At 39.1% G+C, this 12,882-nt stretch overlaps 1 protein-coding gene across 5 annotated transcripts in view; it reads right to left on the bottom strand.

Annotated features, from left to right (window-relative positions):
* LOC126321992 (maestro heat-like repeat-containing protein family member 1) overlaps nucleotides 1-12,882 on the bottom strand; it is a 262,008-nt gene that overhangs the window by 92,998 nt on the left and 156,128 nt on the right. For all 5 annotated transcript variants that reach the window (XR_007558737.1, XM_049994248.1, XM_049994247.1 and 2 more), the window contains one exon: nucleotides 2,028-2,165. Coding sequence is in view for 4 of the 5 variants with exons in the window: in XM_049994248.1 (XP_049850205.1) it covers nucleotides 2,028-2,165 (138 nt within the window). In the remaining variant the exon portion in view is untranslated. The remainder of the gene's footprint in view (nucleotides 1-2,027; nucleotides 2,166-12,882) is intronic.

The raw sequence follows: 12,882 nt of genomic DNA, 5'->3' as shown, positions 1-12,882 counted from the left end.
AAAAATATTTTGGAGCTTTCTACTTTGTATATCAGTCAGCTCTCGGTTCCGACAATAACTGGAGTGCAAGAAATTTCCTGGTGGGCAGTAAATTAGGGAACTTTGTTACACATACTTCTACAGTGTATTGTTAAAATTTTGACAGTCGAAGTGTGTGTACTTTGCACATGATTTTATTTCATTCTCTGCATATCAAGTGAAAAGCATTCATCGGAGTAACTCAGACTATTGCCTAGCCTAAGAAACCCACATATGCACTCCAAAAGTACTCCGGTACCCTGGTAGCTGCTTCCTTTGTATAGTGCACTCCTGACCTGTCAAGGGGAGTTATACAATTCCCCATCCAATTAATGCAGGTCCATAAATCTGTATTTTGGCCATCCCAGAATAAATGGAACCTCTGGTGAGATGTTCCACCCAGCTTCAAACCAAAGGACCCCTATTGGCACTGGGTACGGTTCTGCAGACTGAATTCTGGGTGCACTTCATAAGTGAGGCCAGCAGTATTCACCACTTCTGCCAGCCGCCCATAAAAACTGAGGATGTTCTCAGAGCCCAAGCAACAGGCATCACTGCTGCTGACATGAGCAACAACATGCAGACAACTGTCTCCTGCACTCCTGATAGCCACAGGCAGGGCCTCCTCCACACCTCAGGTCAAGACCCTCCACAGACACATGGAGTGCACCCTGGAATTCTTTATGGCCCTGAATTCTATTTCCCTAACAGGCTCCATATCTTGCGTAACATTTGAGCTCCCGATAACTAATAAATCCCTGCTCCTGTGGCCTGCTGAAGGAACGGCCGCCTGTCCATACACAGAGTGAATGGGTGAGGCTATTGGGGCCAGCCAACATATTGACTCTCTACCTCAAGAAATGGAACCACTTAAACCCAGCAGACATCCAGTAGCAAGTGCGGATCCCCTCCTTCGGGTACACTGGAAGGTACTGTAACAGCAGGGCCTATGGGCAAAACTAACAACACCTGAGATGTCTCTCTCAATACTCCAGTTTCTCCACTGCCACCTCAACCCGAGGCAGGAGCCTGCAGAAGGATGACCATGGCCATAAGCCTCTTCGAGCATTTGCGAACTGCAGCCAGCTGCTCCTGTGTCTGCACAAAGTATGCATACATTGTACCCAGGCTACCACTACTAACTTGAGAAGAACCAGAAAAAGCTAAATATGTGACTCACTAGTCTCCTGTCACATCATCAATGGAGGCTGGCAGCTGATTAAGTTGAGGTCAATGATTATTGGCCCCCCAAAAACCAATGACTACTGCATTACAGACTGCATGAATATACAACTTATTATTAATAAAATGTATTACTATATCTCTCAAATACATAGATATGCGATGAGTTTAAGAATTAAGCTTTGCAAGCATATAAAAATATAGAAAGACTTTAAGAACTAAACTGAGAATGGAAACAGAAAGGCTAAATATGCTACTTGCTAGTCCCATGGTGTTTCACCATGAAGATAAGAAACATTTTGAAAGTGTACTAACAAAAAAAGTACGTTCATTTCACAATAAATACTGTATCCGAGATGACACTGCAACAGTGGTGAAACAAGAGTGAAATATAGAACTGCTTTCTCTCCAAAGTATACGAAATCTCCAAAAACATTTATATACTAATATTGCAAAAACTGTGAGTACTATAACAGATCCTTAAGATGGATGTATATCTCAGTCTGGCTGGAGAACAGATGGTAAGGGCATCTGAACAAGTGAGTTAGTTTATCTGAGATACAAAGTGCCTGAAGAGACCCCACAAGGGAAGCTGTCAAAATATTGTGATAAAAACTGGTGCTGGTAACATTTTTTGATCTCTGTCATGTTCCACTGAATATCTTTTGCAGTTAACTAATGAATTATCACAGAAGATGGCAGTAAAATCATAAGACATCAATTTTCTTGGCTTGAAGCTCAATATGCTGAAAGACATAACTGTGATGACATTTTTCAAAATCAATATTGCATATTAAAATCAAGCTATCATACTAATAAATTCTTACTTTACTAGACCTGGGATCATTTTTATAAATGCTGTAAGATTTTCTCCACTGTCCATATGTGTACATTGCAGTAAGGCTTCTGCTATTTGCTCACAGTTGCTGCAGAGTAAAAATGCTTTGAATGCATCTTGTGTTACCCTGCAACAAGTAATCAACAGTAAGTTCATTTTGATTCTCCTGAATCCAACTCATAAGGTTATAAAACAGCATAGCACACATCCCTGAAACATTTTAAATGCATTGCCCTTTTGTATACCGGTATGCAAGTATCTAAAATAAGAAATACTCATCCTGTTGCAATACATATAGCAGATTATTTAGAATTTCAGTTCTATATAATAATTATAAGAAAATTAAAGATGGTAAAAAAACTGGTTGACAGCATAATGGTGCCTGATCCACAGACAATTTCATCTTTACTTTTGAAAACATGAAATTTGAAGTCTAATATTAAATGGAGACCTACCCTTTGCTCTCATCATCCAGCACTGCTCCGAGGCAGGAAGCTGCCATACTTCATTAACACCTGTCAGACATATCTATGACACAACATAGGCTTGGTGGTGGTGATTTTTGCATCAACAAGCAAAGACAATAAATCCATAATTTATAAAACTCCAACAGTAACAATGAAAGTAACTATAACAGCAACAACGCTAAGAAATGCAACAGCAACAAATGTAATAGTCATAAATGCAACTGCTCATACAATATCATCAGCAGCAGGAACACTTCCAACATTTGGACCAACAGGCAGCCACAGGACCAAGTACACAATTGCAGTTCACCAACTTCTGCATCAATCCCATTTGGAGGGAAAAAGCTGAAATGTATTGAAACTGACCATGCAGTGTTAGCCAAGCGAGTTTCTCAATTTTAATTTTCCTCATATAATACCACAAGGCCGTTACATTCACATGTCTAATGCATTACAGAACTGCAAGACATAGCTGCCAACCTTTACAAGAGGTTGCCTGTAGTCAAATGGCAAATATGGAGGGGTAAAAGCAGCTTTGGAATTATATATTTAAAAGGGGCTGTCTCAGCAGCAGACATTCAATTTGCATGACAGAGGGTGGCTGGTGTGTGCTTTGAAGGCAGATAATGTACATAAGAAGAAAGTGTGGCAATATGAGGAAATGAAGAATGGAAAACAAGTTTTACATAAGTAAAGGGACACAGGAAAAAAGGTGGATGGGTATGAGGAAGAAGAGAGCGAAATCGGCAATGTCTAACAGTGATGGAAATTCCCTCTCTCACTTCACCTTTCTCTCTTTTCGCCCGCTCTCCATTTTTTCTCCTCCTGTTTCACCCCTCTCCCTCATCCTACATCTCTTTTCGTTCTGTCCTTCGTATTTTTTTGTGAGGCCATGGAGTCATCTGTCAGGTTGTATACAGAGACTAGGAAAAAAATTCCTGGGTTTTTCCTGGATTTCCGAGTAAACACACTCTTTTCATGTTAAATGACAGTATACTTTTCCTCATAACTGTAAAACTTGTTAATCATCTGAATAGTTATGTTTTTCTACACTGGCATACAAATTCCTGGCACTCTAGGAAACAAAACTCAGCAAAAAATTGCACATTTTGGAAAGATCTTATGTGCAGCAACATGTAAACTGCATGTTTTCATATTACGAAAGTATAAATTTGATTTCCACCAAACATAGCATGTTAGTTTCCAACGCATTGAAATCAAGATTGCTATGCACTTTTGTAAGCCAGTCGTAGCTCACGTCACTTGATATTGCCAGCCAATGGCAGCAGATATTCAGGGAATATGACAAATGGCATAGTCACAGCCAAAATCAACATCAGTGTTAAGTAGCGCGAACAGACAAATAGGAAAAGTTAATGATTTAAATTAATATACATAGTGTAGCTACATTAAATGCAAAGCTTCCCATATTAATACTGGCCTCTAAGATTAATAAGCTGGGAGAGAGGCTAAGCTCTCACATGTAATATTGGTCTTTTTTTTTTTCATGTTACACACATCTCTAATCTGGGCTTGAAATTCTTCTAAATGATTTGTCCTCAAATTTTTCATATTTAAATGAGTATCAAACGCTCTGCGATTTAAAAAATTCATTTCATATTCTCGCACTTAACATAATTCATCTCGCACAAAAGAAAATTTACTCTGAAAGTATGACTTTTCAAACCACCTCTTGCAACATTCTCGATCATCAGTTTAGGCAAATGCTTTAAGTAATCATATATCAATGAAATGAAATGATCGTATGGGATTGCTGGCCGGGAAGCCCCAACTGGGGAAGTTCGGCCACTGATTGGGAGTCTTATTGCTGTTGATGCCACATTGTGCAACTTGTGTGCCAGTGATGAGAATGAAATGATAAGGAGGACAACCCAACACCTATCCCATGAGTGGAGGAAATCTCCAACCTGGCTGGGAATCGAACCCGGGCCCTCTGCATGGGAGGCAAGCATGTTACCATCCAGCTAAGCAGGTGGACCATATATCAATAATCAGTCTTGTCATAGCCAGGGGGTGTACAGTTGTATGTGTGCATGTGAGAATGCTGTATTGTAACATTTCTATGCTACCACAGGTGAATGGTTGCCTTTCCCTTACTGTATGGATGGCTCCATCCATGAATTTCCGTTAGAGTTAGGACAACAGTAAACACAATGGGTCATTAGGGCAGATGGCACCAAGGCTACTGTCAACAGTCAGAGCAGTACTTGTTGGCAGTAAGAGCAACACTGAATCATTTCATACCCCTTTGGGCAGAGGAACACTTAAAGAGGATAGTGCATGCTTGTCATAACCATTGTCACTCAGGTTTATGATGTATGCAGTGCTTGGGTAGAAATGAAACTGATAGAAGTGGGAGCTCCACATGACCAATTGTTTGGAAAAAATATTTTTGGCACAGCCCAAGTGAGGCACAGGCCTTTATGTTAGCATAGATATCAGGCAACAGTTGGTGCATTGGAAAGAATACAGGTCGCTAATCCGAGGTCCATGGGGTCTAGTCCCTATGCAAAAATGTACTTTTATTTTATTTTCATTTGTATCTTTATTACACTGCAAATAAACCAAAATACTGTTCAATATATTGTATTCATTAACATTTTTATAAAAGGTTGTAATGTGGGAGAATGAGACAGTATTCAACAGAGAGCATGATTCAACATAAATTGGACAATATGATACTATTACAGTATGTTTATGCCAAGTGGTATACATGCAGAACCTTAAACCGTAACATTGCTAACTTCTGCATTAATGAAAACTAGTGGACTTCAGAAGAACCAATGAGGGGTGTGTAATAAGCAATGCAAGACTTTTTTTTCTCGGCCAATTTCAGTTGGAAAAATACAGAATTAGTTGTGGGACATAATGGATTATTCCTGCTTCAGCCACTATAGTTTCATGAAGTTAAAACAGGTAGCACCACTATATATAGCATTCAAAATGTAGTTTGCAATGGAGGTGCATTCCAAGCAGAGTACTGTCACTGAGTTTCTTTTGGGAAAAATCAGAGCATCGCAGATATTCATAGGCACTTGCACAATGTCAACAAAGACCTGGCAGTGAACAAAAGCACAATGAGTCATTGGGTGAGGCCTCTGTCATCTTTGCAAACAAGGTCACACAAACCTGTCCGATCTCCCACACGCTGGCTGGCTGCACACAGCTGTGACTCCCGGAATGTTGGAGCATATGGACACACTCATTCAAAGTGGTCAACAGATGAGAATCATACACCTTGCTGCTCAACTGGATTCTGCTGGCAGTGCTGACACCTCCAGTTGGGTACTCAAAGGTATGAGCCTCCTTGGTTCTTTGCTCCCTCACAGAGAACAATAAAGAACAACGAAGGACCATACGTGTAGATTTGCTTGTTTGTTACGAGGCTGATTGTGACAATTTTTGGTCTAACATCATAACAGGCAGTGAAACATGCGTTCATCACTTGGAACCAGAAACAAAATGGCAGTCCCTGGAGTGGTGCCACACCACTTCTCCTCCAAAGAAAATGTTTAAAGCTGCACTTCTCAGCTGGTAAAGTCAGGATGGTGGTCTTCTGGGATTCTGAAAAGGTTATTCTGTTTGATGTTCTCCCTCATGATACAACTATCAATTCTGAAGTGGAATGTGCTACCCTCAGAAAATTTGAGAAACAACTTCAGAATGTTCATTGCAACAAAAATGCAAATGAACTTCTTCTGCATGACAACGCAAGGCCTCTCACAAGTATGTGCACTTGAGAGGAGCACACAAAACGTTCATAGCACTGTTCTAACTTATCCATGCTGAAGTCCACATCTCACACTTTCCGACGTCTATCTTTTTGGCACAATGAAGAATGCACTCTGCGGCAAGTGGTACATGAGGGTGTGGAAGTTATTGATGCAGCAGGGCACTGGCTCTGATGTCAACCAGTATAGTGGAACCGTGGAGGCATATAGCTCAAGGGAGTGATTTGGGATACTTTGTGGCGAGTTCTAGAAGAAGGCAGACCTGCCTTGAGTAAAATACGTTATTTGATTGTATAGGTGTCTGTTTCTGGGTGGTGAACAGCCACTACAATACTTAACTTTTGAAGGAACTTTATATTTTGGGAGGTGAGAATGTGCTCCAGAGTAGGTTTCTAACTTTATCTGCTTGATTTACAGAACTATGAAGAGGTAGAGTATGAGTTATTATTCTTCGTATCTTGTGTGTTAATTTGTGAATCGACATTTTGAACTCTGAACACCTATGAGTTGGAGAATTTTGTGTGTATTGTGATCACGAAATGGACTTAACTATCATGGGTCTTTGATGACTAATTAGTTCGGAGATTTTTCTAACATTCCCTAATGATCTCAATGTAACTTTACTGCATTTGATTAGGGTAGTTTGTGTTTGTACTTTATTTGAATATTGTAGGACCACTTTTCATCAACTTGAGATGTCCTTTCTTGAATCAACATTATTTAACACAATTTTCCATCATCTACATCAATTACAGACATTAGAAATGAAGCCTTGGTTTTCAATTATTCATTTAACTTTTATTTTGTATTTCTGTGTATTTTATTAACTCATAATTCTAGCCAATGCGTAGACTGTTTGACTGCCGGATCACCACTACAGGTTATTATTTGCAGCCAGTCAGCTGCAGGGTATGAAAGCAGACGTGTGCGGCTCAACCCTATGACTACATTGAGATATTCTTTTTAAACAGAGTCATGTGTAGCCCAAGTACCTAAAGTACAATTAACAACAAGTAAAGATGCAACTGGAAAGATCACATGTGATGCTGTTAGGAAGAGCAACTACACTCAGCAGTAACCATTAGCTACAGTCACAACTATGACAACTATGACAGAGCCCACTGAAAGATCATGGGATTCATTCCACGGACAAGAGTTATAGGGAACTGCAAAGTAATTAACAGAAAAAATCAGAACATTTCTATCCATGTACATTTCATGAAATCTTAATATGAAAACTGTGATATTTCAACACAATAGCAGTTTCACAAATATTTTCATTATTTGTACAGCTAAAATCCACAAACAGTATCTGAAAGCATACAAATGTTAATTGTAAATTCAACTGTCATACAAAATGTAACTTTATAACTGTTGGAACTTCTATAAGCAGTAATTCTGGTAGCTGAACGCAGGTAGCATTTTGTCAATAATGCAGGAGTTGGTATCGAACTAGTACTGCCTCAGTTTAAGCGCCAGTCTTATGTCAGTTTTTGGGCACTAAACTAATGACAGTTTTATCTGTGTCCTGATACAATAAAAATATTTTAAAAGTATTTTGTTTGTTTTGACTAAGTCATTTTTGACTACAATTTTTTGGTTGACGGATTACAAATTGCCAGACATTACACAGAACTGGACCCAGGCGATATTTTAAGTGGAGGAATTGCATTCAATCTGAGTTACCCATCTTAATTATATCTTCGGCAGGCGGCAAGTTAAGTAACAAATACAGGAATGTTGTCATTACTTCATCAAAATCTGGGAAACCTACAACAACTCATAAAAGAACATTTTGACTAATGTGATGATGCCTTGCATGCAGGAGAACAAATTTCTTCTAATTAGTGGGGAGGACAAACAAATGCACCATTATACATAGTGGTTTTTCAAGATGAAGAATGATTGCCACCGTGCAGTATAAATGGAAAACTGTGAATCTTCACAACTTCAAAATTAAATTGAAAGTACATTAGTCGCTATTCTTCTGAACTGAGGAATGTTCTTCATAATTCAATAGATACAAAAAATTTCAAAACAGAAACAGACATAGTGATGACTTTTACACCATCCTCTGAACCAAATTCTAGCAAAAGTCAACTTCTGCTAAGTATCTAAGTGCCACAGATCGCAAGGTTTTAGCAAAACCCAATATAGGCATGCTGAAAGTAAAAGTGAACAAATGCAATGAAATTACTCTCATGTGTCTTATCTCGGTTTCCATAGTAAGTAGTTGGCAATAATGAAGTAGACAGGTGTGCCAGGATGCTGTATGCCATTACTCATTATTGTAACAATATTTATTGGAGGAATAGTGTTGCAACCAGACTTATTGTCATCAGGACACCAACAGATTACTTCTAAGCAAATATTCACTTGATGCTCTCTTGTTAGTCTACAAGTAACTATTGCAAGCTAAAGCTGAATGAATGATGATTCTTGTGACACTGAAAATGGCATACACGGCTAAGAATGTTCCAGTGGAAGTGGAATCCTGATTCAAGAAGAGCTCACATCAAGCTGAAATGCAAAGTAAAAAGTGTTCAAAGGAACCTATTACCGAATGCACTCACTGACTTGAGGTTTCATCTTCAAAACCTACACGAATAAAAGAATGCATGCCTGCTGAACTCTGCTATGATGATATTACCTGTTTCATCATCATGTGGCATCACTAACTAAAATACATCAAGATGAAACAATGGAATATGCACAATGGAATATAATAATATTATTAAAAAATAGTTGCTACTCAATATGTGATGGACATGCTGAGTTGCAGGTAGGCATAACAAAAAGACTGTAGAAACTGAGCTTTCGGCTAACAAGGCCTTTGTTGGGTAAAGGTGCACGCACGCACGCACAAATGCAACTCTCACACACATCATGTGAGTGCGAGTTGCGTTTGTGTGCACATGTTCTCTCTTTCCAACACAGTCCTTGTTTGCCAAAAGCTCACTTTCTGACACACTTTTTGTTACGCCTATCTGCAACTCGGCATCTCAACTATATTGTGAGTGGCAACTATCCCTTTCATAAGACATCAAGATAAGTCCCTGTAAAGTTTTTTGAATATTTTTTCATCTCCGCACAGTGTAGTGAACACCCAGAATGCAAAGAAGGAAAGAAATAGTGAAATGAAATATACCAATGGAAAAAGGAATGTGCTTGTTTGTGCTGCCACTTTCTATGATGATTCTCGCATGACAATAGATAAGTTATTGTATCTAGAAAGCACATTTCACGAAGAAGGAAGCTTCTACATCTACATCTACAAGGATACTCTCCAAATCACATTTAAATGCCTGGCAGAGGGTTCATCAAATCACCTTCACAATTGTCTAGTATTCCAATCTCATATGGTGCACGGAAAGAATGAAAACCTACACTTCTTGTACGAGCTCTGATTTCCCTTATTTTTTCATGGTGATCATTCCTCTCTATGCAGGTTGGTGTCAACAAAATATTTTCGCGTTTGGAGGAGAAAGTTGGTGATTGGAATTTCATGATAAGATTCCGTCACAACAAAAAATGCCTTTCTTCTAATGATTTCCAGCCCAAATCCTGTATCATTTCTGTGACACTCTCTCCCATATTTCATGATAATACAAAACGTGCTGCCTTTCTTTGAACTTTTTCAATGTACTCCGTCAGTCTTATCTGGTAAGGAGCCCACATGGCGTAGCAGTACTCTAAAACTGGATGGACAAGCGTAGTGTAGGCAGTCTCCTTAGTAGGTCTGTTACATTTTCTAAGTGTCCTGCCAATGAAACACAGTCTTTGGTTAGCCTTCCTCACAACATTTTCTGTGTGTTCCTTCCAATTTAAGTTGTTTGTAACTGTAATACCTAGGTATTTAGTTGAATTTAGGGCTTTTAGATTAGACTGATTTATCGTGTAACCGAATTTTAATGAGTTCCTTTTAGCACTCGTGAATGACCTCACACTTTTCGTTATTTGGGGTCAACTGCCGCTTTTCGCACCAGTCAGATATTTTTTCTAAATCCTTTGCAGTTTGTTTTGATTTGTGATGACTTAATTAGTCGATAAACAACAGTGTCATCTGCAAACAAACCCATGTTGACTGTGTGTCAATCGACTGTTTTCTTCAAGGTAATTCATAATGTTCGAATACAATATATGTTCTAAAATCCTGCTGCATATCAACATTAATGATATGAGCCTGTAATTTAGTGGATTACTCCTACTACCTTTCTTGAATATTGGTGTGACCTGTGTAACTTTCCAGTCTTTGGGTATGGATCTTTCATCGAGCGAACGGTTGTATATCATTGTTTAGTATGGAGCTAATGCATCAGCATACTCCAAAAGAAACCTAATTGGTATACAGTCTAGACCAGAAGGCTTGCTTTTATTAGGTGATTTAAGTTGCTTCACTACTCCGAGGATATGTACTTGTACATTACTCACGTTGACAGCTGTTCTCAATTCGAATTCTGGAATATTTACTTAGTCTTCTTTTGTGAAGGCATTTTGGAAGGCTGTGCTTTGGCAGCATTGTCTTTGATAGTATCTCCATTGCCATCACGCAGAGAAGGCTTGATTGTTTCTTGCCGCTAACATAGTTCACATATGACCAGAATCTCTTTGTCTCAAAACCTGGCAAAAAATCCAAAGTTTCGTTGCGGAAACTGTTGTAGGCATCTCGCATTGAAGTCCGTGCTAAATTTTGAGCTTCTGTAAAATATTGCCAATCTTGGGGGTTTTGCGTCTGTTTAAATTTGACATGTTTGATTCATTGTTTCTGCAACAGTGTTCTAACCTGTTTTGTGTACCAAGGGGGATCAGCTCCATCGTTTGTTAATTTATTTGGTATAAATCTCTCAATTGCTGTCGATACTATTTCTTTGAATCTAAGTCACCTGGCCTATTCTCATGTTATTAATTTGGAATGATGGGAGATTGTCTCTCACGAAGGCGTCAAGTGAATTTTTATCTGCCTTTTTGAGTAGGTATATTTTTCGCTTATTTTTCGAGGATTTGAGGATTACAATATACAATCTCGCTTTGACGTTATTAAATCAAGATTATTTTTTGCTATGAGGTCAAGTGTGTTTTCACAACCATTTACTATTCGCTTGGGCTCATGAACTAACTGCTCGAAATAATTTTCAGAGAATTCGTTTAGCACAACTATGGATGATATTTATGCGTACCTCCAGAATGAAACATGTATTTTCGCTAACATATTGAGGATAAATTAAAGTCACCACCAACTATTATCACATGAGTCGAGTACCTGTTTGAAATCAAACTCAAGTTTTCTTTGAACCTTTCAGCAACTGTATCATCTGAATTGGGAGGTCAGTAAAAGGATCCAATTATTATTTTATTCCGGTTGCCAAAAATGACCTCTGCCCATACTAACTCACAGGAAGTATCTACTTCAATTTCGCAACATGTTAAACTACTACTGACAGCAACAAACACGCCACCACCAACAGTGTTTCGCCTATCCTTTCGGAACACCATTAGGTTCTTCGCAAAAATTTCAGCTGAGCTTATATCCAGCTTTAGCCAGCTTTCAGTGCCTATAATAATTTGAGCATCAGTGCTTTCTATTAGCACTTAGAGCGCTTTCCCACCACAGCTACGACAATTTACAACTGTTATACCAATGGTTCCTGTATCTACGTTCTTCTTGTGTTCAGCCTGCACCCTTTGTGGCTGAAGCCCTGCTTGTGTTTTCCCGAGACCCTCTAACCTAAAAAACCGCCCAGTCCACGCCACACAGCCCCTGCTACCCATGTAGCTGCCTCCTGCGTATAGTGGACACCTGATGTCTTCAGCAGAATCCGAAACCCAACCACCCTTTGGCGCAAGTCAAGGAATCTGCAGCCTACACCATCACAGAACTGTCTGAGCCTCTGCTTGCTGAAGGAAAGGAGCGGAGGCCTCACAACAGGAAAGGAGTAGAATGGCCTAATTACTGTCATTAATGATGATATAAATAAATAAATATAAATTCAGAGAGAGCTACCATGGCAGGGGGAAGTTCATGAGAGATTATTTGCCTTCATATCTCACAGTCAATAAAATTGTTCGAGAAATTCTGAGATGAAACAAAAAGTTTAGGACTGAAACAATGCTCCTCAGCAAAATACAAACATATATTCTACAAACATTTCAGTTTATCTCTCAAGATTCTTCACGACACCTGCTCCACTTGTAAGGTTAGTTTAGTGAAAATAAAAGCATAAAACTGTTTAGAGAAGAAGAATGAACTAGAAACAAATTACATATAATTTGTGGGAAGGGCAATATTCCAATTGTCATTAAAATTTGCTTTGACATGCAGCAAAACCAACCTACTCCTATCATCACTCAGTGAGAGCTTCTGTCCTAAACAAGTGTGCTTACACAATCTGTGAATCATGATCCACACTCATGAGCGAAAGCCGGCCGGGGTGACTGAGCAGTTCTAAGCGCCACAGTGTGGAACCGCGCGATCGTTATGGTCGCAGGTTCGAATCCTGCCTCGGGCATGGATGTGTGTGATGTCCTTAGGTTAGTTAGGTTTAAGTAGTTATAAGTTCTAGGGGACTGATGACCTCAGATGTTAAGTCTCAAAGTGCTCAGAGCCATTTGAACCACTTTTTAAGGA

Source organism: Schistocerca gregaria, chromosome 2 (assembly GCF_023897955.1).
Source record: "Schistocerca gregaria isolate iqSchGreg1 chromosome 2, iqSchGreg1.2, whole genome shotgun sequence".
NCBI lineage: Eukaryota > Metazoa > Arthropoda > Insecta > Orthoptera > Acrididae > Schistocerca > Schistocerca gregaria.
Note: the sequence above shows the minus strand (reverse complement) of the source record. Positions and strands in the feature narration are given on the sequence as shown.